This window comes from Sus scrofa, chromosome 3 (assembly GCF_054392235.1).
Source record: "Sus scrofa isolate SSC_HxYL_T2T_F1_AM1 chromosome 3, Sscrofa_HxYL_maternal_Yorkshire_Landrace_v2.0, whole genome shotgun sequence".
Taxonomy (NCBI): Eukaryota; Metazoa; Chordata; class Mammalia; order Artiodactyla; family Suidae; genus Sus; species Sus scrofa.
This window is the reverse complement of record NC_139385.1, coordinates 36,330,258-36,354,059: the sequence shown is the minus strand read 5'-3', so window position 1 is coordinate 36,354,059 and position 23,802 is coordinate 36,330,258. Positions and strand designations below refer to the sequence as shown.

The window sequence follows — 23,802 nt, the reverse complement described above, 5'->3', positions numbered from 1 at the left end:
TTTTGAGGGACCTTGAGTCAAATGACCCAACAAAACCACGTGAGATTCTTGACCTACGAAAAGTGTGAAGTAATAAATGTTTGTTGTTTAAGCCACTAAGTGGAGATAATTTAATTTGTTATATATCAATTGAAAATCAGCATACTAATATTTTCAGAGCACCGTCTTTGCCAGGCCCTTGCTGGAGACAGAAGAGATTGAGAGGAATGAGACAAGTCTCTACACTCCAGGAACTCTTGGGCTAGAAAGATGAAAAGAAAAGCATTTTAAAATGGAATGTTAGACGTGTTTGCAAGGCACAGAGGTAGTGGAGGGGATCCAGCATCCATGAAATGTTCTAGGACCTTGATGTAGGAATTCACTATGAAGATGCTACAAAGATGCTACAGTTTTTTGATTAAACAAAGGAGATAGAATGGTAAAAGACGGGAAGCAATACCATTAGGATATAGGGAGTGGGATTATAATGATTTGGTGACCTATCTGTAGGAAGTGAGGAGTCAACGATGACCTAGGTTTTTATATTTGGTTGAACAAGTGTGTTATTATGATATCAGCTAAAATGGAGACTACAGGGAAAGAGATGAACCTTTGGAACAGGTACTTAATATGTTCCAGGCTGCTGTTATCTTTCTTTGATCACTGTTGATAACACACACATGCACGCACGTGCACACACGCACACACACACACTGTATTAGTCATCTATTGCTGTGCAACAAATCACCTCAAATATCAGTGATTTAAAACAAATATTTATTAAATTTCAGAAGGTCAGAGTTCTGAGAGTGGCTTAACTACTCAGAATTTCTCAAGAAACTGACTCAAGATGTTGGACATAGATGTAGTCATCTGAAAGCTTGGATGGGGCTGTTGGATACACTTCCAAGATGGCCCATCTATGTGGCTGGTGGCTCCAGGCCTCAGTTACTCTCCACATGAGTTTCTCCATATAGGAGCTAACTTCCTCCAGAGCAAAGTAAACCAAGAATGAGAATACAATCAGGAAGCCAGAGGGTTTTTTATGACCTGGTATCCTAAGTCATACACTGTCCCTTCTACTTTATTCTATTAGAAGTGAGGATCAAATAATATGCGAACGTATCTTAAAACTAATACACACACATACACATATATATGTATGTCTATATGCCAGTGCCTAGCTCATAGTAGGTACTCAGTATGTATTTCTGAATAAAATAATTATACTACATTGTCATAATTATACTACATGAAATACTAATTATACTACATGAAATTATCCTACTTCATTCAGTATATTACAGCATGGTATTAAGAAATAGATACATTTGTCTCTAAGTATCTTTTGATTTCCTCTTTGATTTCTTCAATGATCCATAGGTTCAACCTAAAACCTATGGGACACAGCAAAAGCAGTTCTTAGAGGAAAGTTTATAGCAATACAATCTACCTCAAGAAAAAAGAAAAATCTCAAATAAACAACCTAACTTTGCACCTAAAACAATTAGAGAAGAAAAAACAGGCGAAGCCAAAAATTAGCAGAAGGAAAGAAATCATAAAAATCAGAACAGATATAAATGAAAAAGAGACAAAGAAAATAAGAAGATCAATGAAACCAAAAGTTTTTTCTTTGAATAGATCAACAAAATTTATAAACCTCTAGCCAGACTCATCAGGAAAAAAAGGGAGAGGGCTCAAATCAATAAAATTATAAATGAAAAAGGACAAATTACAACTGACTCCACAGAAATACAAAGGATAAGAGACTACCAAAAGCAACTACACACCAATAAAATGGACAACCTAGATGAAATGGACAGATTCTTACAAAGGTACAACCTACCAAAACTAACCAGGGAGAAATTGAAAATATAAACAGACCAATCACAAGTACCAAAATTGAATATGTGATTGAAAACCTTCCAAAAGCCAAAAGTCCAGGACCCGATGGCTATGCGGGTGAATTCTATCAAACATTCAGAGAAAACTTAACACCTATTCTTCTGAAATTCCTTCCAAAAACAGCAGCAAAAGGAATACTCCCAAGCTCATTCTATGAGGCCACCATCACCCTGATACCAAAACCAGACAAAAATACTACAAAGAAAGAAAATTACAGACCAATATCGCTGATGAAAATAGATGCACAAATCCTCAACAAAATACTAGCAAACCAAATCCAATTATATATTAAAAGGATAGAACACCATGAACAAGTAGGATTTATCCCAGGGATGCAAGGATTCTTCAATATCTGCAAATCTATCAATGTGATGCACCACATCAACAAACGGAAGAATAAAAACCATATGATCATCTCAATAGATTCAGAAAAGGTTTTTGACAAAATTTAACACCTGTTTCTGATAAAAACTCTCCAGAGAGTGGGGCTAGAGGGAACGTACCTTAAAATAATAAAAAACATTTATGCAATGGTGAAAAATTGAAAACATTCCCACTAAGATCCAGAACAAGACAAGAATGTCCACTTTCACAACTATTATTCAACATAGTTTTGTTATTTCTAGCCACAGCAGTCAGAGAAGAAAAAGAAATAAAAGGAATCCAAATTGGAAAAGAAGTAAAACTATCACTGTTTGCAGATGATATAATACTATACTTAGAAAACCCTAAAGACAGCACCAGAAAACTGTTAGAACTCATCAATGAATTTGGCAAAGTTGTAGGCTACAAAATTAATATACAGAAATCAATTGCATTTCCTTATCTTAATAATGAAAGATCAGAAAGATAAATCAGAGATACAATTGCATCAAAATGAATAAAATACCTAGGAATAAACCTACCTAAAGAGACAAAAGACCTATACTCTGAAAACTATAAAATGTTGATAAGAGAAATCAAAAATGACACAAACAGATGGAAAGATATACCATGCTCTTGGATTGGGAAAGTTAATATTGTCAGAATGACTATAGTACCCAGGGCAATCTACAGATTCAGTTCAATCCCCATCAAATTACCAAAGACATTCTTCACAGAACTAGAACAGAATATTTTTTTTTATTTTTTTTTATTTTCCCACTGTACAGCAAGGGGGTCAGGTTATCCTTAGATGTATACATTGCAGTTACAGTTTTTTCCTCCACCCTTTCTTCTGTTGCGACATGAGTATCTAGACATAGTTCTCAATGCTATTCAGCAGGATCTCCTTGTAAATCTATTCTAGGTTGTGTCTGATAAGCCCAAGCTCCCGATCCCTCCCACTCCCTCCCCCTCCCATCAGGCAACCACAAGTCTCATCTCCAAGTCCATGATTTTCTTTTCTGAGGAGATGTAGAACAGAATATTTTAAAAGTTGTATGGAAACACATGAGACCCTGAATAGCCAAAGCATGTTGAAGAAGAAAAATGGAAATGGAGGAATCAAGTTTCCTGACTTTAGACAATACTTCAAAGCTACAGTCATCAAGACAATATGGTACTGGCACAAAAACAGAACTATAGACCAATGGAACAGGATAGAAAGCCCAGATATAAACCCAAGAACCTATAGGCAACTAATCTATGACAAAGGAGAAAAGAACATACAGTGTAAGAAAGATAGCCTCTTCAATAAATGCTGCTGGGAAAACTGAAAAGCTACATGTAAAAGAATGAAAGTAGAACACTATTTAACACCATACACAAAACTAAAATCAAAATGGATTAAATACCTAAATATAAGGCCAGACACTATAAAACTCCTAGAGGAAAACAGGGAGAATGCTCTTTGACATAAATCATAGAAACATCTTATTTGATCCATCTCCTAGAATAATGACAATAAAGACACAAACCAAAGGGACCTAATCAAACTCAAAAGCTTTTGCACAGCAAAGGAAACCATTTGAAAAAATGAAAAGACAACCCACAGAATGGTAGAAAATCCTTGCCAGTGATACAACATACAAGGGCCTAATCTCCATAATACATAAAAAACTCATGCAACTCAACAACAAAAAACCAAACAACCCAATTGAAAAATGAGAAGACCAAAATAGACATTTCTCCAAAGAAGACATATGGATGGCCAACAGATATATGAAAAAAATGCTCAATATCACTAGTTATTAGAGAAATGCAAATCAAAATTACAGTTCAGTACCACCTCATACCATTAACAAGTCAATAAATAACAAATGCTGGAGAATGGCCATCATTAACAAGTAAACAAAAAGTGCCAGAGAGGGTGTGGAGAAAAAGGTACCCTCCTCCACTGTTGGTGGGAATGTAAATTGGTACAACCACTTTGGAAAACAGTATGGAGGTACCTCGAAACTAAATATAGAGCTACCATATGATCCAGCAATGCCACTGCTGGGAATATATCTGGACAAAACTTTCACTGAAAAAAGATACAATCACCCCTATGTTCATAGCAGCACTATTCACAATAGCCAAAACATGGGAATAACCTAAATGTCTATCAGCAGTTGAATGGATTAAGATGTGGTACATATATACAATGGAATATTACTCAGCCATAAAAATACAAACTAATGCCATTTGCAGCAACATGGGTGGATCTAGAGACTCATACTAAGTGAAGTAACACAGAATGAAAAAGACAAATACCATATGATATCACTTATTTGTGGAATCTAAAACATGGTACCGATGATCCTACCTAAAAATAATAAACAAGGAAACAAAAAACAGAAACAGATCATGCAGCAGACTTGGGGTTCCAGGGTGGGGGGAGGTGAGGGAGTAGGATGGATGGGCATTCTGGGGATTTGGGAGATGCAGACAGTTCTATTTGGAATGAATGGGCAGTGGGATCCTACTGTACAGCACAGGGAAATGTGCGTGATTGGGTCACTTTGTTATACAACAGAAATTGATGGCACATTGTAAATTAACTATACTTTAATAATAATAAAGAAAAAAGAGAAATAGATAATATACTCTGCAGTCAGATTGGCTTGTGTTTGAATTCTGGCTCCATCTGTGTAAACTTAAATAAGACATCTAACTACACCACAGCTCAGTTTCATTGTCTGTGAAGAGAATCATAGCACCTATATAGGGGAGTTCTTAGAAGGATTAAATAATCTAATATATGCACAGGACTTAGGCTGCTGCCTGGCATATAGTAGTTATTTTTTAATGTCATTTAGTGTAAATATTATGCAGTCCTAAATGGAGTGCCTTTCATATACTTTCCCCGTATTTTCTGTTGTGGTTTCCTCTTGGTTGGTGGCTGAGACTGTAAAGATTCAGATACCTAGGGTTGAGCTATTACAGGGGCCTCAGTGCAGAAAGGAGATGTGCCTTCTGTCCCAGTAAAAGCAATGAATCGCTGCCTGTTTTGTACTTGCTGTATAAAAGTCTAAAAAGCATAGAAATTGATGCCAGTTATTATGCTGACTGTAGACATGATTAATTGGTTGTCTATTCCAAGCATTAACACTTATTCCCATAGATACCTGATTACAATGACTAATTAGACAAAAGTTCTTTCCAAAGCCTGTTTGAATTACAGCTCTAGTGTAATAAACCCCTAAGTCTTTATTCAATTTGTACATGATCTTTTCCCCGGCTCTTTCTCTTTTCTGGAATCGATACGTTTAGACACCTTTAATAGAGAGAAAATGAACAGAAAGCAGGTTTTGCCACTTTATGAAAGTGACATTTAAATGTTTTACCTTTTTAAAAAAGACCATCCCTTTTATCCACCCAATGAGTTGGAAATTTCAGGAAAATTTAGATGGGTTTATTTCCATGATTAGGTGAGGAGGATTAATGCTCTTGCCAGCAATTAAAATAGGATCTCCCTGTAAATAAAATGAACTTGATTTCATGAAGCTTCCTGTGTTTGCTCTGGGTGCCATACATCACCGGCCCGGACAATTCATTTTGTGTTCTTGCTTCATGGTGTATCTAATGCTCATGTTTCCTCTGCTCCTTCATGACATTCAAAGTGCATCTGGGATGCTAACATCCTCTCAGAAAGTAATTATTTTGAGGCACCACATGAATAATAGGACAGTGGCGGGAAAAAAAGGGGGAATAGAATGTTCTGGGACTTTTAAACCCCCAAAGCAACAGGTAGTATGAATTCTGTTATATTCAGCAAAGTAGACTGTGTTTGAGGCTCAACCTCCTGTGAGAGAATCTTGTTCTGGAGCCAATAAGTGAGGATGTGGGGGGAAAACAGCATATATGTTTCAGGGGTAATTGTTTGTTGAGGTGGAATGGCAGGACAAGAGATTTGCACCTATTGTCATGGCTGCCATTCCTTCTCCATTCCTTGTAAGTGTAGCACCAAGGGTCCTAAGGTGACATTATTCAAGGGAGACCATTTAGGTGGGAAAAAATGGTGGTGATAATATCAGCCACTTGTGTTGTCTTGAGCATGGGTCTCAGATAAACATCCTGGATGGACTGAGTCTCTCAAAGATAGTTAACTCCTTCAAATTCTCGCTTGCCCACCCTGCCCTACTCCCAGCATAATCCACAGCATAACCATACTAACCATATGGTGAAAGACAAGATGTATGGGAAGGGATGTCATTTTTTTAACATAAAAGAGGGTGTAGAGGGGAATTCCCTTGTGGCACAGCAAGTTAAGGATCAGGTGTTGTGGCTCTGGTTACAGCTGTGGTGCAGGTTCAATCCCTGGTCTGGGGAGATGCAGGTATGGCCAAAAAAAAAAAAAAAAAAAAAAAAAAGGAATGGTGGGATGTTGGAATGGGATCAGAACTCAGAAGACAAAGCCACTGCAGAAAAGAGGTGTACGGTGGTGATTTCAGTGTGTTTGTCATCCATTTAATCGATATACACTGAACACTTATTATTTGCCAGGCGTTGTTCTAGGTGCTAAAACCTTTATACTGAGAGAGCTAAAAATCCCAAATGGGTCATGATAATACTACTGAGAGTATTTTTGAGACATGGCGATAATACTCCAAATCTCAAAAAAAAAAAAAAACAAGTTTTTTTGTATTTTAAATATCAAATAGGTTGCAAAGAGATTTTAAGTCTTTTCTGTCCAACTCATGCATAGATAATTTTAACTGAGTTCAAGAACTGCAGTCAAGCTTAAAAGAAGTTTTATTTTTCTACTATGAAATATTTAGGATGTAAAACACGAATAAAGAAAAACATAGTGAGCTTCCACATGTTTATCACATTGTTTAGTAAATAAAACATTATAAATCTAATTAAAATCTTTGTGTGCCCAGTCTTATCCTGCCCTCTTAGCTTATAGGACTGGTATGTTGTTTTTTGTGTTATCATTCCTAGAGACATGTTTATTTAACAGAGAAATTCTTTGTTTTTTTTTTTGTTTTGTTTTTTGTCTTTCTGGGCCTCAGCCACAGCATATGGGGGTTCCCAGGCTAGGGGTCTAATCAGAGCTGCAGCCGTTGGCCTAGGCCACAGCCACAGCAACGCGGGATCCAAGCCACGTCTGTGACCTACACCACAGCTCATGGCAACACTGGATCCTTAACCCACTGAGCAAGGCCAGGGATCGAACCCACAACTTCATGGTTCCTAGTCGGATTTGTTAACCACTGAGCCATAATGGGAACTCCAACAGAGAAATTCTAAATCAGTAAGATGGAGATGGAAGAAAGAATATTTTTGTGGACATGTGTGTCCATGTAAACCAGACTATTTTGAAGAGTTCTAGAAAAAAATGGAGAGATGGATTTGAATATTGCGTCTAAACTCCACTGCAGTATCATTAATAACACTGACACTTGGACATGCACATTTTCTGCTGAAGGGTTATATTCTAAGGGTGTTCTGGTTGTAAGTGCAAGCCTAATGGAACCCAAGGCTGAGAATGTAGGAAGGAACTGAGCCAGGATCTGAGAGATACTGCCTCTCTTCTGTCACTTCTTCTCTGTATATCTGCTTAATCTCTCCTGTTCTGCATTCAAACTTCTCCAAAATAAGGGTTTTCATATGGCTACCAGATTTAGAAATATATATATATATATATTTATGCATAATATGTTATATATTTTATATTTTATATAGTATGTGTTATATAGATGTATATGTATATGTACTACACTCAGTTAAATTTGAATTTCAGATTAAAAATGAGGAATTGTTTTAGCATGTGTCCTATTCAATATTTATATACTTATGTAGAAAATTATTTATTTTTTTAATCAGAAATTGAAATTTCAGTGGGAATTCTCTATTTTATCTGACCATCCTAAGTAGGTTCTACGATACATATTTCAAGCCCAGCCCCATGAAGAGATTGGCTTTCTCATCCTTTCAGTTCCTAGGAAGGAAAGGACTCTGATTGGTTCATCTCAGGTCAGGTGACTTGGAGGAGGTTTAAATCAGCTCTAGGCTGAGTCATGTTGATTAAGCAGTGTTGCTAGACCACCTAGAGGAATTAGGGCAGTAAATAAAGAAGATGACTGAGCCAAGAGAACAGAAAGTTTGTATTTACAAGTGAACAGAGCTGGCTCTTTTTGATCCCTTCTGCTCTCATTTCTCTAAGAGGCGGTATAATAAAGCAGTTAGAAACACAGGCTCTGGAGTCTGCCTTCCAGGCAGGATTCCTCCCTCCACCACTTCCCAGAGTTATAATCCTGTGCAAGTCATTTGATGTCAGTTTCCTCATCTACCAAAAAAAGAGGTTTGGATAACAATAGCAACTACTTCATAGTTTGTCGTGAAAATTCAAGGAGTTAATAATATGTAAAGTCCTTTGTACCCTACTTGTAACGTATTAAAATTTTACAACTGTTTGTTATTTTCCTCCTGTAATAACAGTGGGTTTCAGAAAGAATGTCCAGGAAGAGGGATAAGAAACCAGCATACACCAGTTTTATTCTTCCATATCTCCTAGCCCAGAAATCTACTAATATTTCTCCACAGGTCCAGACTGTAAATATTTTAGGCTTCATGGGCCATTTGGTTTTTGTTACAGTGATTCACCTGAGCTGCTGTAGCAGCCACTGAATTTACAAACAAATGGTCATGACTGTATTCCAGTAAAACTTTATTTATGAAAACAATTGGTGGGCTAGATTTGGCCAGTGGGACATAATTTGCTGACCCTACTTGACCCCTTCCAATGTCACAACCTCCCACTTTTTTCTTTTTTCAAATGAGCTAATATCCTATTCCTCTTATCCCCACTCTCAATCATGGGTTTCATGGACATTCAGTGGTGAATATTTAGAGTACTTCCTGAAAGTAGTTTTGTGGTATTTCAAGAGTCTTGAAACTGTTCACAGCTGCCACACTTCATCTATTACTTTGACAAATACTGATTAAGAGTTTACAATACGTCAGGCACCCTACTGGCAACTACTGGGTATCTGTCTCTCCTAAAGAAACCATCAGAGAAGCTGATTCAGACATATGCACAAAAAAAATCAAAGACTTTCATCACAGCATAATTTATAATAGAAATAATGAGGATAAAGCCTCTTTGAATCCAATGTAAACATTTACTGGATGGGGAAATTGAGGGCCAACCATACTATGGAATATTATGCAGTCATAAGTGATTCTCATTCTTCAAAATAATGTAAAGGTTGCCTATTAGTTTTCAAGTTCAAGAATCAGCCTATAAAGAAAGCATTAGTGTCTTAATTATGGATTAAGGAGATAACATAAACATTATCACAACCGACAAAAGAAAAACTATAGTTAGCAAAAGTTGAGGAGGGTCAGAGAGGAAAACAAGATCTTTATCTTGCAAAATGTTAAAATCTAAACCCAAATAAAAACTCTATGTAATTAATAGAAATAAAAAGTGAGGTTACACTATGCTATTTATTATAATGGTAACTAAGGAGGGAATTAAAATATAAGTCATAATTATTGGGAGAAGATGCAGGGGAAAGGATGTATCTGGTAGTGTTTGTATAAATAAGCTCAGTTGCCATCCATCATAGCAGAAATTCAACAGACAATTCTCAAAGTAGAAAAATCTAGAAGCCACATATTATTGAGCTATATGGAGGTAACAGTCAGAGAAACTTTAAATACAGATGGTTTAAAGTGGTTCCCAAGGGGACCTCAATAGGTGCCAGTGTGTGGGAGAGTAGGGTGTAGGAATAGAGCAGGAAACTATAGCATTTCATTATTGAAAAGGAAAATTGTTGATGAAGAGTCTGTAATAACATGGGAAAATATTTATAATTTAAGTGGGAAGGCTGGTAACAAATTGCATACACAGTGCCTTCACAAGTATCTACAAACTAAAAACAAAACAAACAAAAAGCTATGCATAGGAAGAGGCCTAGAAGGAAACATGCCAAGTTATCTACAGCTCTCTGGGTGGTGGGAAACAGGATCATTTTATTTTTGTCACAACTTTCTCCATTTCTGTATTTTCCCAATTTTCTATAGCAAACATGTACAGCCTTTAGGATGCCAAAATAAACTGCATATTAAAAGACTTGAATGGAAGCCCTTTGGTGCAGCTTACCATCCTCTCTTTGTGTTGAGTGGTTGGCAAAAAAGGATGATTCGGCTGGGAACCCATGGGGTTTTGCTCTGGCTCTGCTGAGGAACTGCATCCCTTGGGCAGGTCTCCAATCTCCCTTCTTTTACTGCGAAGAGAAGCCTGGAACCAAGGAACTGCCAAGGTCCCTTCTTATACTGGCAATGTATGATCAATTCTAGGGCAGTTCATTATATGCTGGGAACAACTCCTATTTTTTGATTATCATGGTCCACAACAGAACCCCAGCCTTGCCTGGTCCCCTTGAAATGATCTTGGCACCCTTTCCAGATAGATAGAGCCTGTTGTTGGAGCCATGGGTTTAATGGAGAGAGAATGGGTCTTGAAATCAGGGAGACATACCCAGTCAATCCTTGTGTGCCCTGGGGCAAGTCACTCTCGCCCGGTACCTGCAAAGGTGACTGGTACGTAGTAATTTGTAAGGACAAAACCTCTATGAACCTAGTTCTTCATTGTTAAGAGGAGGATAATAATAATTCTTATTTCCTTGGGTCATTGTGAAGATGAGAGAGGCTGCGTGGTCAGGGACATAGAAGCGTGTGGCACATGATCAGTGTTTAGTAAATGAAAGCTGTCATAACAGCTGCCAAATTTTATTGGGTGTATAAAGCCTATCCCTGAGCTACATGCTTTGCATTGATTATCTCATTTAATTTTAACATACTCTTGCTATCAAGGAGGCATCAATCAGGTTTAGAATACAACATAGAGTTGTAGTCAAGAGGATGCACTCCAGGCAGCCGGTCTGCCACTGTCTAGCTGTGACACTGGGCAAGTGACAGGACCTCTTGAAGCATCCTTCTCTCCATCTGTTAAAGGAGGATGTTAATAGGATACCCATTTCAGAGATGATTGTGAGGATCAAATAAGCAGTCGTGTGTTCGCCACACAGAGTAGTGCCTGGTACACAATTTTGCTATTATTATTCTCATAGATGAAATCACTGAGGCTGAAAGAGTTGCGTAGATTTCTTATTTGGTCACGGATTTAGGAGTGACGATATGAACTCGGGCATTTACATGCTCTCTTAGTTATCATGCAGTACTTTTTCTCTCCCTGGTCAACTATTTTACATGAGTAAACATTGATAAAGATGCCCAGATGAACTGAATGCCCATATAGAATTGCACCTCTAGGTCCGAGACAATAAAATCTGATAAAAAGTGTTGTGATCTGGACAGTTACCTCAACGACAATCAGAGAGCTGCAGATGCCCAATTTTGTGGCCAAGCTGATGATTGATAGAATTTAGAAAGGGCTTATCATGGGTCCAGCAGAGCCTGGGAATGAAACAATCACTTACTGTCCACTTCCTGGTTGCTACCTTTGGTCTGGTTGACTCTTCGGTGGACCAGGAAGCAGTGGTGGAGGGGTCAGTGGTGTTATATTGCAAATGTGGAACCAAGGGGAAACATGTTTGCAGAATTCCCTGAAAACACAGACAACCTGTCCAGACTGATTTATTGCAGCCAGAGTTTCATAATTTCTTCCTCTTTGTAGGTTTGTAATGACCTCTCTCCCCAGAAAGAGAGCCCAAATGTGACCTCTCCCTGGCCTCTTCTGGGTTTAGATGTTCAAATGTACCTTCAGGTCAGGCTCAAGCTCATGAGGGATCTTCTCTGAGCCCACAATTACTGAGTGCTTATGATGTGCTACAAGCTGGTGATATAAATAAGAACAATAGTTCCTAACATTTTAAGCCATAAATCCAGGCATATTCTATCACTGAATCTAAGATGACAGCAATAACTTACTTTTATTTCATGCACCACCACTACCACCAACAAAAAAAACACTCCATCCAATCATCAATATTTTTTATCCATTGTAAGCCACCTTCCAATTTTTAGAGAAGATAAAACGCGGGAAATGTACACCATTGAAGTGATGAAATACCCTGTTAGTTCATTGGGTCCTCCCATCAACTCTGCAAAGCAGATATTAATATACACTCTGTTCAAGAAGAGGAAACTGGTTCAGAGGCATTAAATAGCTTGTCAAAGTTATGCAGCTGGTAAGAGAGCCACCGTTTAAATCCAGGCAGCGTGGTGCAAGCCTAGGCACTTCCGGGAACATGCAAGTCATGTCTTCTCCAAACATTTGGAGATAGAAGCCTCAGTGGCTTTTATTTCCTTCCCCTCATTCGTCAATTGAGTCTGAGGTCAGTCTTCATACCTTTTGGCCTTCCCTGCTCCACAGACTGACTCTCTAGCTGCTGTAAGAGGCCCATAGGGCCCAAGATGTCTGTAATTCCCTTCCTGGATCTTTTCTGTACTGGGATTCTCTGCTTGCAAGCCGGGAAACGAACAATGACTTACCTAAGCAGAAGCTTATCGAGTTTATTGGTGTGAAAAGAGGCAGCTGGTAGAATGGACAGGAAAGTGGGACCCAGGGCAATGTAAGGAGTCTGAATGCCTCTGCTTGAAGGAAAATTTGTCAACCATTTCTGCTTAACTTTCTTCTATTTGTGTCACAACATTTAGGAGTCAACATTCTAGGCCAGGAGGTCCAGTTGGCCTGGTGTGAGTTAGGAAAGGCGATGCTCATGGGTGGCTCCCCAATGCCATGCACAGTGGGAGTTCCCTGAAAGGAAATTTGGGTGAAGAGTGCAGGCTCTGGGGTCCAACTGCCTTCTCTCCCAGGCCAGCTCTGCCTGCTGGCTGGCTGGCCAGCCTAGGGCAAGTTACTTAACCGCTCTGTACTCCTGTTAGGGGATCACTGACTGAAACTGCCCACCTTGGCCAGGCACAATAATAGCCACTCGCATGATGCATGAATTGTCTCAAAACAGGAGGCCCTGATGAGGAACGTGGTGCTACCCTGAAGACTAACCAGGAGGAGGCCAATGGGAGGGCAGAGAGGACCAACCTCCCAGGATCCTTGGCACTGGAATCCATCTTGGCTGAGAGATGCACGCCCCATCAGGAAGGATCCTTAGCCAGACCAAGTATGGGCCCAGCAAGACGACTGGCCAGAGACAAAGTGGAAAATAAGCCCATTTTCATAAAACCAGAGACTTTGAGCCACATGACAGAGCAGTTCTCCTGGGTCCCCTTACCCTGCTGCTCTCTACCTGGGCATCCCTTCCCAATAAAGTCTCTTGCTTTGTCAGCACATGTGTTTCCTCAGTTCATTTCTGAGTATGAGACAAGAGCCCAGGCCCTGGAAGGGGTCCCCCTTCCTGCAACACTTTTGTTCCTTAATCTGTAAAATGGTCTCCATGGGGTTATTTGGTGTGTGTGCGCGGGGAAGCAGGAGGCAGTGCATTGTAGTCTGCATATATTAAGTGCTTCATAAAGGATAGCTATCACTTGTCCCCTTATGTGGCAGATGTCAAAGGCTATGGCTGTTTGCTGCAGGATATTCCTAATACTCAGAGTTTCATGCTTTTTTTTTTTTTCCCCCAAATGTACCTTGATTCCCTAAGGTTGAAAATGCCTCATGTTTGATTTTCTGGAGCTCCCACTTGGTTGCTCAGATTTTTCTGTCTGAAATACCTAATATCTGATGGTGGTATATACATGGGTAATTTCTAAAGCCATTTCATATATGCTCTATTTGATTTGACTCACTGTTGACATACTTGGTGTCTAGCACTGCACTAGCATCTGTGATTTACATGCAAGCAGAAAAGATTTTTATCATTCATGAGCTTCTGAGTTACTAGGTCAGGGCTTTCCAGCTTTTGTACAACTGATATTTTGTCAGTTTTCTGTTGTGGGGGCCGTCCTGTGCACTGTAGGATCCCTGGCCCCTATGCCAGTAGCAAATTCACCTCCTGCTAGTTATAAAAACCAAAAAAGCCTCCAGACATTTCCAAATGTCCCCAGGGAAAACAATATCACCCCTGGTTGAAAACTACTATTCGAAATGAACATAAGCTCCACAAGGACCTGCTTGTGTCTGTCTGGCTAATCCTTGAATTTCCAGGGCCTGGAAGAGTAGCTGGCACATACTAAGTGCTTAATATTTGCAAAATGATCAAATAAGCCTGAATCATGGCAATTGTCCATTAAAAGTAAAACAAAACAATGAAACCCACCTCTGCCTTTCCCTATCACTTCCTAAGTCCAGTTTCCTCGGTTCAACTCCAAAGCCCTGAAGGATAGGGGTCCAACCTTCATTCTCCGTCTTGTGCTCTTATTAGAACTAAGGCAGTCCTCATGGACTCATTTCACCGTATTTATTTTTGCAAAACGCACCCAACTGTTTGGTGAGAAAGCTATCCAGCCACCTGCATTTCTCTGGTCCTAAGAGATCTGTTTGGAGACCTCTCAAATATTTCAGTTGTCAACATGACGTGAAGAGGTAAACCCTACATGAATAAGAGATGATAATGCTTTATCGCACAAGAGTAATGCTGACTCTCCTTCTTGCCTGACACAGATTGGAAATGGGATCGCTGAGGCTGTGGTTGGAAGGAGCCCAATTTTAAGAGAGTTTTCTGACCTTTGTTTCTCCCTGTTTTCCAGGATGGGGATGGGAGAGAGAGAGAGAAAGAGAGAGTGTGTGCGTGCGTGTGCGTGTGCGTGTGCGTGTGTGTGTCTTGTGGGAGGGGTAGTTCCCCTGAGTCTGCATTTTAGCCTTTCATATTCATCCACAAGGTGCAGTCCTGAGTTCAGAGCAGGAGGCCTCCTCTCTTAGCTCTGGCTTTTTGGGTCCTTCCAGGTCCCATGAAAGGGTTTCTAGGGACTTCAGTGCAGAGATGTGCACAGAGCTGATAAAAACGGGGCAAGGAACAGAACACGTGTGGCTTTTCCAGCAGGGATGGTTCTTGTTTAAACTTTGGTTTTACATTTGTTTTGATATTTGAATTTGAAGGAAGGCCAGGAAAGAGGAAAATCTGCAATTATAACTGCTCCTTATTCTGTTAAAATGAAGCTCTAAGATGAAATGGTAGGTTAAAACAAAGGCAAAACAGCAATAGGCTCTGGGATCAAGAGACCTGGGTTCCAGTTCAGGTTCTGTAACTGAGCAGGACCCTCTTGGGACACGTCCCTTGCCCCCATCCCTTGCTTCAGCTCCTCTCTGAAGTACCTAGATAATAGTACCTGATGTAGATTTCCTGAGCTATTTTACAGATGCTAAAATGCCCCACCAAATGGAAGACTGTTAACTGCTTAGGACCATGAGCACATGGCCCCCAAGCTTCCTGGTACTTAAGGATGATAATATTAACCCCTGGGATACTGACCTGCCACCTCACCATCAACTAGAAAATTGTGCATGAGCTCATCACATAGCCTGGGACAGGCCTCCCTCACCTGGTCTTTAAAAATACTTTGCTGGCACCACTTATTGAAGGGACCGTCTTTTCTCCATTGTATATTCTGGCCTCCTTTATCATAGATTAGTTGACCACAGATGCTTGGGTTCAATTCTTGGCTTTCTATCCTGTTCCACTGATCTGTATTTCTGTTTTTGTATCAGTGCCATACTATTTTGATGACTGTAGGTTTATTGTACAGTCTGAAGCCAGGGACCCTGATTTTTCCAGTCTGTTTTTCTTTCTCAAGATTGCTTTGGCTATTCAGGGTCTTTTGTGTTTCCATTTGTACAATGAAGAGGGTAGAATTCATGCTTTTGCCCTCTAGTCTGGTGCTGTTCAATGAAGCTCCCCCCAGGGATGGAAACATTCTATAACTGTGCCACCCAAGATGGTAACCATTAGCCAGACAGAGGTGATGAAATGTGGCTAGCAAGACCAGGAATTGAATTTTAACCTTATTGAATTTTAATAAATTTGAATGCAAATTAGTAAATAGCCCCACATGGCTAGTGGCTACCATATTGAATAGCACACTCCCAGATTCTGGGAATCTACCATGAGGATTCCCAGACTAAAACTATCTGTGTCCATCTATAGGTGGCATTGGAAGGACATTGTTAAGAGCAATTATAACACCAGCAGATTCTAATACCTGTGAAGTCAAGGATCTTTTCTCTCTTGTTGTGTTTTCTCTCTAGAGCCTTGTGCACTATGCGGCACATAATTTATGATCAATAACATTTGAGTGAACGAATTAATAATCATTCCCTGGGATTCTTTCTTCTTTCTTCCTACCAGATGCCTGAAATTTCTCTAAAAGCAAATAAATCTGGAAGCTTTTGCATTGTGGTATCCACAATTCATCTTTTAAAATGCAGCTACCTTGGTAAAGGTATTGCAATAAAGCCATTATTAGCATCCTGCCTGCATTCATCTATCTGATTAGTGGAGCCCTGAAAGGGGTCATACAAAGGAGAAGGCCATTTTGAAAGTAGAGGGGGAAGGGAAATGCTACAATTCAAGGAGGTTATGTTTTGTGTAATGTTATGTATTTCCTTGTGTTGTCACGTGTGTCAGTCTAAGAACTTCTGGTTGTGTTTTGGCATAGATGTATGCAATATACAGATGGGATTTCTGCATCATTAGAGAGTTGGGCCTCATATGACAGAAATAATAGTGATAATAATAATAATAATGTAGAAGAGGCGAATTTCCCCTTCTTTTCCTTTTAGTTCTTTTGACTGGCAATTAAAATGACATAAGGCAGTGGTTTCCATGGTCCTTGCATCATTTCACTTAAGAGTCAAAGTCCTGGGAAAGAATCTGATTGGTTGATATTAGGTCATGTGCCTGTCCCTACCTTATTGGGGTTGTGAGAAAAAATGATCTGGCAGCAATACCTAGCACATAATAGCTGTTCCCTATATGAGCAGCTATTGTTATTATTTTTGCCTTTCTCCTCTCTGTGCCTTATTATCTGTAACTCAGTGAATCATCTTAGAATGTCTTTGCAACGTGGTTATCCTGAAAACACCCACCTCAACACCCACCAGCTAAATTTGCTTCTTCCCTAGCAACAATATATGCAATTTAGGTGTTAAACAGTGTGATAACAGTTATTTCAGTTCTTGCCATAGTGTTTACCAATTTTTAGAAGTCTTGCCCCCAGGTACTATCACTCTATGAAAATGCTGCTCTAAGTTACTCTTCCTAATACAACAAGCCAGAACCTTATCAGCTCTTCTGGCTGCTCACCCTATTGGAAGCACAGCCAGGTCTTAACCAGTGGGGAAAGGAGCCTGGGAACAGGGCCCGTCAGGGGTGGATCCTGAAGGGGTAGAGCCTGATGGGGCAAACTGTTGGTTGGCAGATCAGCCAGCTCATAAACAGGCCCTAGATCTTGCCTTCCTTTGGGCCTCAAAGTTGCACTTTGACACTTACTTTAAAATGATTCATCATTCTCATCAAAACATCATGTTCATGTATTATCTGAACTAATAACTGAAAAAATTCCACTACTGACAGTTATACAAAGAGTAGAGCACTGCCTCTCCAGTCCCTCTAAATAGTTTTGTCTTCTTCCCTCTAATTTCCATTTAAGGTCAGGCTGGAGCAGGTGCCCCTCACCATGACCACCCCCTCTAGCCCTTGCACACCTCTGCCAAATCTTGGACAGGTTGGATTAGCTTTGAAAGGGAAAGAGGTTTGGAGTTCCTGTAATGGTACAGTGGTTAACGAATCCGACTAGGAACCATGAGGTTGTGGGTTCGATCCCTGGCCTTGCTCAGTGGGTTAAGGATCCGGCAATGCTGTGAGCTGTGGTGTAGGTTGCAGAAGCGGTTCGGATTCCATGTTGCTGTGGCTCTGGTGTAGGCTGGCAGCTACAGCTCCAATTGGACCCCTAGCCTGGGAACCTCCATATGCTGTGGGAGCAGCCCTAGAAAAGGCAAAGACAAAAAAAAAAAAAAAAATAAGAAAGAAAGAAAGGGAAAGAGGTTTAACTCCCACACGCCAATTTCTACTAAGAATTTGTTCTCCTCCTTAACAATACCTTAATGATTTAAGATTACAAATGCATAGCCTGCAGGTCCCCCTAATCACTAGGGAATTTGGACTTCCCTGTATTAGCAACTACTTTTTTTTCCCTAAAAAGTAGCTACTGCATTGGGATTGGGACCAAAAGATATCAGTTAAAATTCATGTGGTATATTATATTGTTGACTCTAATTCTTCACCCTTCTCTCTAGCCATGCCTTATGCCTTTTATTTTATTCCACTAAAAGAGTAGAAAATAATTTCTCATTCCTCTAATTCAGGCTTCAGCCATGTGACTTTCTTTCTCTTGACTTTCAAGAGAATGAGGCAGAATTGACATCATGCCAGTTCTGAAACTACACCTTCTGAGGACTTGCATGTTTCTCTTGGCTTTCTTGCCTCTCCACCATGCCAGAAGAACATGCCCAGGATAGCCACAAGAAGAAAGATATATGGAGCAGAGAAGAATCACCCCAAATAACTCTTGGTCCATCCCTAGCCACCCACAGAACTTGAGCTACATAAATGCTCATTGTTGCATGCTAATGTGATTTTGGGGATGTTTGTTACACAGCAGAATTGAACATTTTTATTTAGCTCATACGCCCACTTCAGCCACTTTATCCTTGCGTGACCTTGGTCAGGTCTGCTTCTCAACTTTTTCAACAAGAAATGAACTAGAAGACTCCTAAGTTTTTTTGTTTTTTGTTTTTATCTCTGAAGTGATTCAGTATCTTCTCCAGATCTCCAATAATCCCATTAGTGAATCTACCCCCGGCATCTTTGGGATGAGATTTAATTACATTGTGCTCGTGACTTACTGAGGTGTTTGCCTCTTTCCACTGTGAGCTCTGGAGGGAGCAGCTGTGTCTTATTTATCTCTACAGCACAAGTGTCCATCTCGTAGTTGGAACATGAGTTCTCAGTTAATGTTTATTGTGGAGATAACTAAATGGCTGAGAGACCATCTAGAGGCAAGTTCATTTACCTTCCTTTCTCAGGGATAAACAAATATTTTTAGATTCACTGGACTACATCCATGCTGTCATCCCTTTATGCAGTGGTGACTTGATCAATAAGCAATTTTTTCATTTAGTTAACTTACAGAATACTTATTAAATGGATACAAGGTGTCAAACCACCTTGAAATTTTCATTTAGCTATTGGTTTTCCTAGCTCTCCAGTTAGCCAACTGTCAAAAGGCCATGAATATAAATCATAGAAAGTAAGTACTATAAAAGAATATCTAGTCAAAATTAAGTCTCTCTTTGTTCTTTAATCCTTCAGGTTACCTCTCTGTCATAGTTTCTTGAATATTGTAAAGATTATTAAAGATATTTTATGGACAAATAAGCAAATATGCATCTATTGTCTCACTTTTATGCTTTTTAATGTAAGTAAGGCATATTTCCACATTATTTCATATTTTACTTTTCTTGGTTAAATTTCCTTAAAGGTAGTTACCATATTTGGTAGACATAGTTCTGTCTTGATATTTTAGTAGACGCATATTATCCCATTTTATAGATATATCATAATTTAAGCAAATTTATTGTGGGCATCTCGGTTATATCCAGTCTTTGGACCAAACTCTTTTGAAAACCTTGGCTTGATCTGGGACCAGCAGGGATGGGCACTTGGCCAGGAGGCCAATGGGAGTGACATTCAAGCTCACATGCCAGTTATCTAACCAGGAACCCTAGTGTAGGACTGTATCCCCTAGATGTACATGCGTACATGTGTGATAAAGAGGAGCTCCCTGGCTTCACTCCTCTGACAGTCTTAGAGAGGCAGTCCTCTGAATCTAGAGCCCAGCTTATCCCAGAGATCATAAATCATCTGAGTGAGATGACCAGGAGCTGCCATGAAGTAGCACAGACACCAGCTACTCATAAGGAGTAGTTAATTATGAAGAGGCAGAACCAAGTAAGAGCTACTGAGTAGGCAGCTACATGAAAGGCTGGGGCTTGAGAAATGACCAGGAAAAAATCGAGGGTGCCAGAGTTGTGAAGTACCCCACAACTAGAGAGAAGGAGGGGGTGCAGAGGGGCAGGGACAGTGATGCTGAGCACTGGCCCCTGGGCAGGTGCGGGAACCTCTGAGGGTGAGTTTGAGGGTTCCTAGAGGTTAAGAGAAAAAGGGAAAAGTTAATAACTGCAAATGTAATTGTGAACATCTGGTGAAAAAATAGAAAACTTCTATTTAGCATGGGTTTTTTTTTTCCTTCAAAACCTTTTAACTTTTTTCAAAAAAGGAGGAAAGCTATTTCCCCAAAACTCTTCTCCTTCTTCCTATGTTCTCACATCTTTAAATACACCAAACATGATAATTTTATGAGCAAAGCACATTATACATAATACATTTTTATGTTTCAAAGCTTACAAAATGACTTAAGTTCTATAAAGAGTGTTAAAAATTAAAAAAAAAATAGAGAAATGCATATATTTCAGTTTTCCCACATTGCTGCTTCATCTGCTCTCTTCTATCACAGTGGATTTTTTCCCCTTGGCTTCAACATTTTGGGAAATTTTAGAACTGTAACCCCAAACTTCCCTTCTAGGATGAAGGCAACCTCACATCTTCCCCAGACTAGACCTGGACTCTGTTTCCAGTTCCACTATATGTTTGCAATGTGACGTCTTACTTAATCTTTCTAACTTTTATTTTCCTATTTGGAACATGGAAACAATAATACTACTTATCCCACGTTGTGATGATTACATGGTATACGCTAAGTAGATGGTACAGTTCTTGGCTGGTACAGCACATTAGGTTAGCTTCATTTTTTTTTTTTTTTTTTGTCTCTTTCCTAACGTCCTTCAGAAAATGCTCCCCATTATCTTGGGCCAGTTGTCCTTCTTGCTAACCTGGTTGGGGTAGAAATTAGATAGTAGTATTTAGAGAAAAAGAAAAAAAGAAAGAGAAATGACTGGAGGTAGATCTCAAGCAAAGAGGAAATACCAGAAAGAAAATAGAGACCCTCTGTAGTTACACGGGAGAAGACAGGCTTTTTGGAAGAAGAAGGACACATCTCTGGGATGACCGACTGTCTCAGTTAGCTTTGGCTGAGAAAGGTCTTTCGTTGATAGAACCAGGAAAGACCTAGACCAGCTGGGAAAAAGTTAGTTATCCCACATCTTAAGCTTTTGGTGTATCCTTCCCATGCCCATGACAGATTGAGTAGACTTACTGTAAATAGGATGGCTGAGTAATCTCCATTTCTTGCTGGAGAAATACTGAAACGGCAGGTGAGAGACAGTGGGCCACGAGAGGGAGATAATAACTGATAATGACTCAAATGCCCTATCTGGCCAGATGAGTCCCTCTCCTCCCTCACACATCTGTATGTTCCTAAAGAACTTCTTATTTGATTAAAAAGGACATCCTTCTCCCAAAGAAGGACAAAGACTCCTCCACCAGAGAAGTGAAGGGGCCATACAGCTCAGATGAGACCTCTGATGTCCTCAGAATCCCCAGAGATGCTAAGGTGGAGTTTCCCTGCAGAGGAGGAAGAGGAACTCGGGAATGAAAAAAATACATCAGAGGTGTGGCTCCAGGAGGACCCTCAGGTCCATGTGCGAGGATCATTAGAGGCACAACAAAGTGATTGGGCATTAGCCTTTGAGCATCCATGTGTTCCGTCCCAGCATTATTCATGCCTCTCCCATCCACTCCAGAAGAGATGCTGATTGGCCTGGTGTTTGGGCTGCCAGCAACTCCCAGGGTTGCCTGATGTGTGCTGATCTGCCTTGGGAGCTGCTCTGCCCTCTCCAAATCAATTCCTCTGTCAAAGTCTGTGTTTACCTTTTAAAGACATCCATCCCTTCATTCAGCTTCTTTTCTCAGCAAAAAGTCCTCTGCAGTGTCTGTCTTCACAAGTCAGAGGCCTGGAAGAGCTCCCCTTCCCTGGAGAAAGGAGAAAGGGACCAGTGTTCCCTAGTCCAGTTCTTGAACCTTGCAGATTCAGAGTCATCCGTGCACATGTGTGATAGGAATGTCCAACCAAATACCAAACTTCCCATCTTTCTCTCTTTTGAGGGAAGGGAGATAAAAACACAGCCAGGGGCAGGCAGGACCGCTTTGGTTCTGGAGCACTTCCAGCTGCAATCAAAGTTTCACCTGGTTCTTCAGGTAATCTGGGAATGAGGAAGCTGGTTCGAGTAATGTGGGAAATGCTATCACCCTGATGTATTATTGGTAAGTCTCAAGCTCATGTCAGATGTACATTTGACTAAGATGCATATAGATCACAAACACTGCTGTCCCGGATTCCAGGAGGGAGGGAGGTTTTCAAGTCTGCTTATTTTGGTACTGTGTATATTTCATGGAATTCAGGGTGAATGGAGCTTCTGGACATCTTCCAACAGTCTCAGACTTTCTGGAGCCAAGAGCCACATCTTGCATTTGAAGGGACACATTATCTAGCTTTGAGAGAGAATAACTCTCTCAGGTTTCCATTTACCCACTGAAAGGTTGGAGAGAGGGAGTTCCCATCATGGCTCAGTGGGTTAAGAACCCGACTAGTATCCATGAGGATGTGGGTTCGATTCCTGGCCTCACTCAGTGGGTTAATGATCTGGTGTTGTCATGAGCCATGGTGTAGATCACAGATGCAGCTTGGATTCTGCATTGCTGTGGCTGTGGTGTAGGCTGGCAGCTGTAGCTCCAATTAGACCCCTAGCCTGGAAACTTTCATATGCCACAGGTGCAGCTCTTAAAAAAAAATAAAAAATAAAAATAAAAAAACACTCTGAGAGAGATCAGTAGGTATGTCCTAAAACAGGAACAGAAGGAAAATCACTGTGTAAACATCTGATATGTAAAACTACCTTGCCTTAAGGTAACCATCCTGTCCTTAGCAGCAAAAAGATGTGGGAGTTGGAGGAGTTCTCCTGGGCCCCGGCTTGCTGACATAAGGTCTGCTTTCTGCTTCCCTGCTAAAACCCTGTAACCTTGTTACCACAAATGACAAAGGCCTCATCTCTCAGAGGAGGTCATTCTATCTAGCTCCAAACTGTCTCTGCTCTAACTACAACCATGGAGACTAAAATATCAACATTTTCATCATGTTTTCCTGTTTGTGAGCTCATCTTAATCCATTTGATTTCCCCAGCCAAGTTCATGTCCCCAGTTTTCAGACGATGATTTTGGACTTTCAGGCCAAGTTTTAAAGTTTAATGTCAAATGTGAACACGAAGAAGAGAAGTCCCATTGAGAATAGATGATTGTCCCTAGTCAGTGAACTCTGTGATCAGCTTCCTCTTTCTTGGGTTTTTCATGTTTTCACCACCCCTCAGGGGAAGTCTGCCTCTTGGTGGTCACTGGCCCAGTTGTCTGAAGTCTGAGCCACAGTTGGTCACCACCAATCCTCACAGACACTTATGACCAATGGTGATGGGGGCATGCAGTTCAATGCCCCTGATGGATGTGGAAATCCTGCTGGCTGGGGCATCTTTCCTTTTCTGGAATCCATGTTTCCCTTCTGTAAAATGGAGACAATAGAACGCCCTACCTCCTATGTTTGTTTTGAAGGATCAATGAACTGATATGAACAGTCATT

General features: G+C 40.2%; 1 protein-coding gene and 1 long non-coding RNA gene across 6 annotated transcripts in view; one reads left to right on the top strand and one right to left on the bottom strand.

The window, feature by feature from the left end:
- The window catches only part of LOC110259931 (uncharacterized), a 563,371-nt gene that overhangs the window by 53,342 nt on the left and 486,227 nt on the right, over positions 1–23,802 (bottom strand). Inside the window, exon 8 of one of the 3 annotated variants that reach the window (XR_014840783.1) lies at positions 22,047–22,148. The exons of the other annotated variants lie outside the window; for them this stretch is intronic. This is a non-coding gene — a long non-coding RNA (uncharacterized LOC110259931). The remainder of the gene's footprint in view (positions 1–22,046; positions 22,149–23,802) is intronic. 3 annotated transcript variants of the gene reach the window in all.
- Positions 1–23,802, top strand: part of SHISA9 (shisa family member 9) — a 545,216-nt gene that overhangs the window by 361,160 nt on the left and 160,254 nt on the right. The window contains exon 4 of one of the 3 annotated variants that reach the window (XM_085017601.1): positions 13,230–14,467. The exons of the other annotated variants lie outside the window; for them this stretch is intronic. Within the exon in view, the coding sequence (XP_084873727.1) occupies positions 13,230–13,648 (419 nt within the window). The 3' untranslated portion in view covers positions 13,649–14,467. Of the gene's footprint in view, positions 1–13,229; positions 14,468–23,802 lie in introns of those variants that run through there. 3 annotated transcript variants of the gene reach the window in all.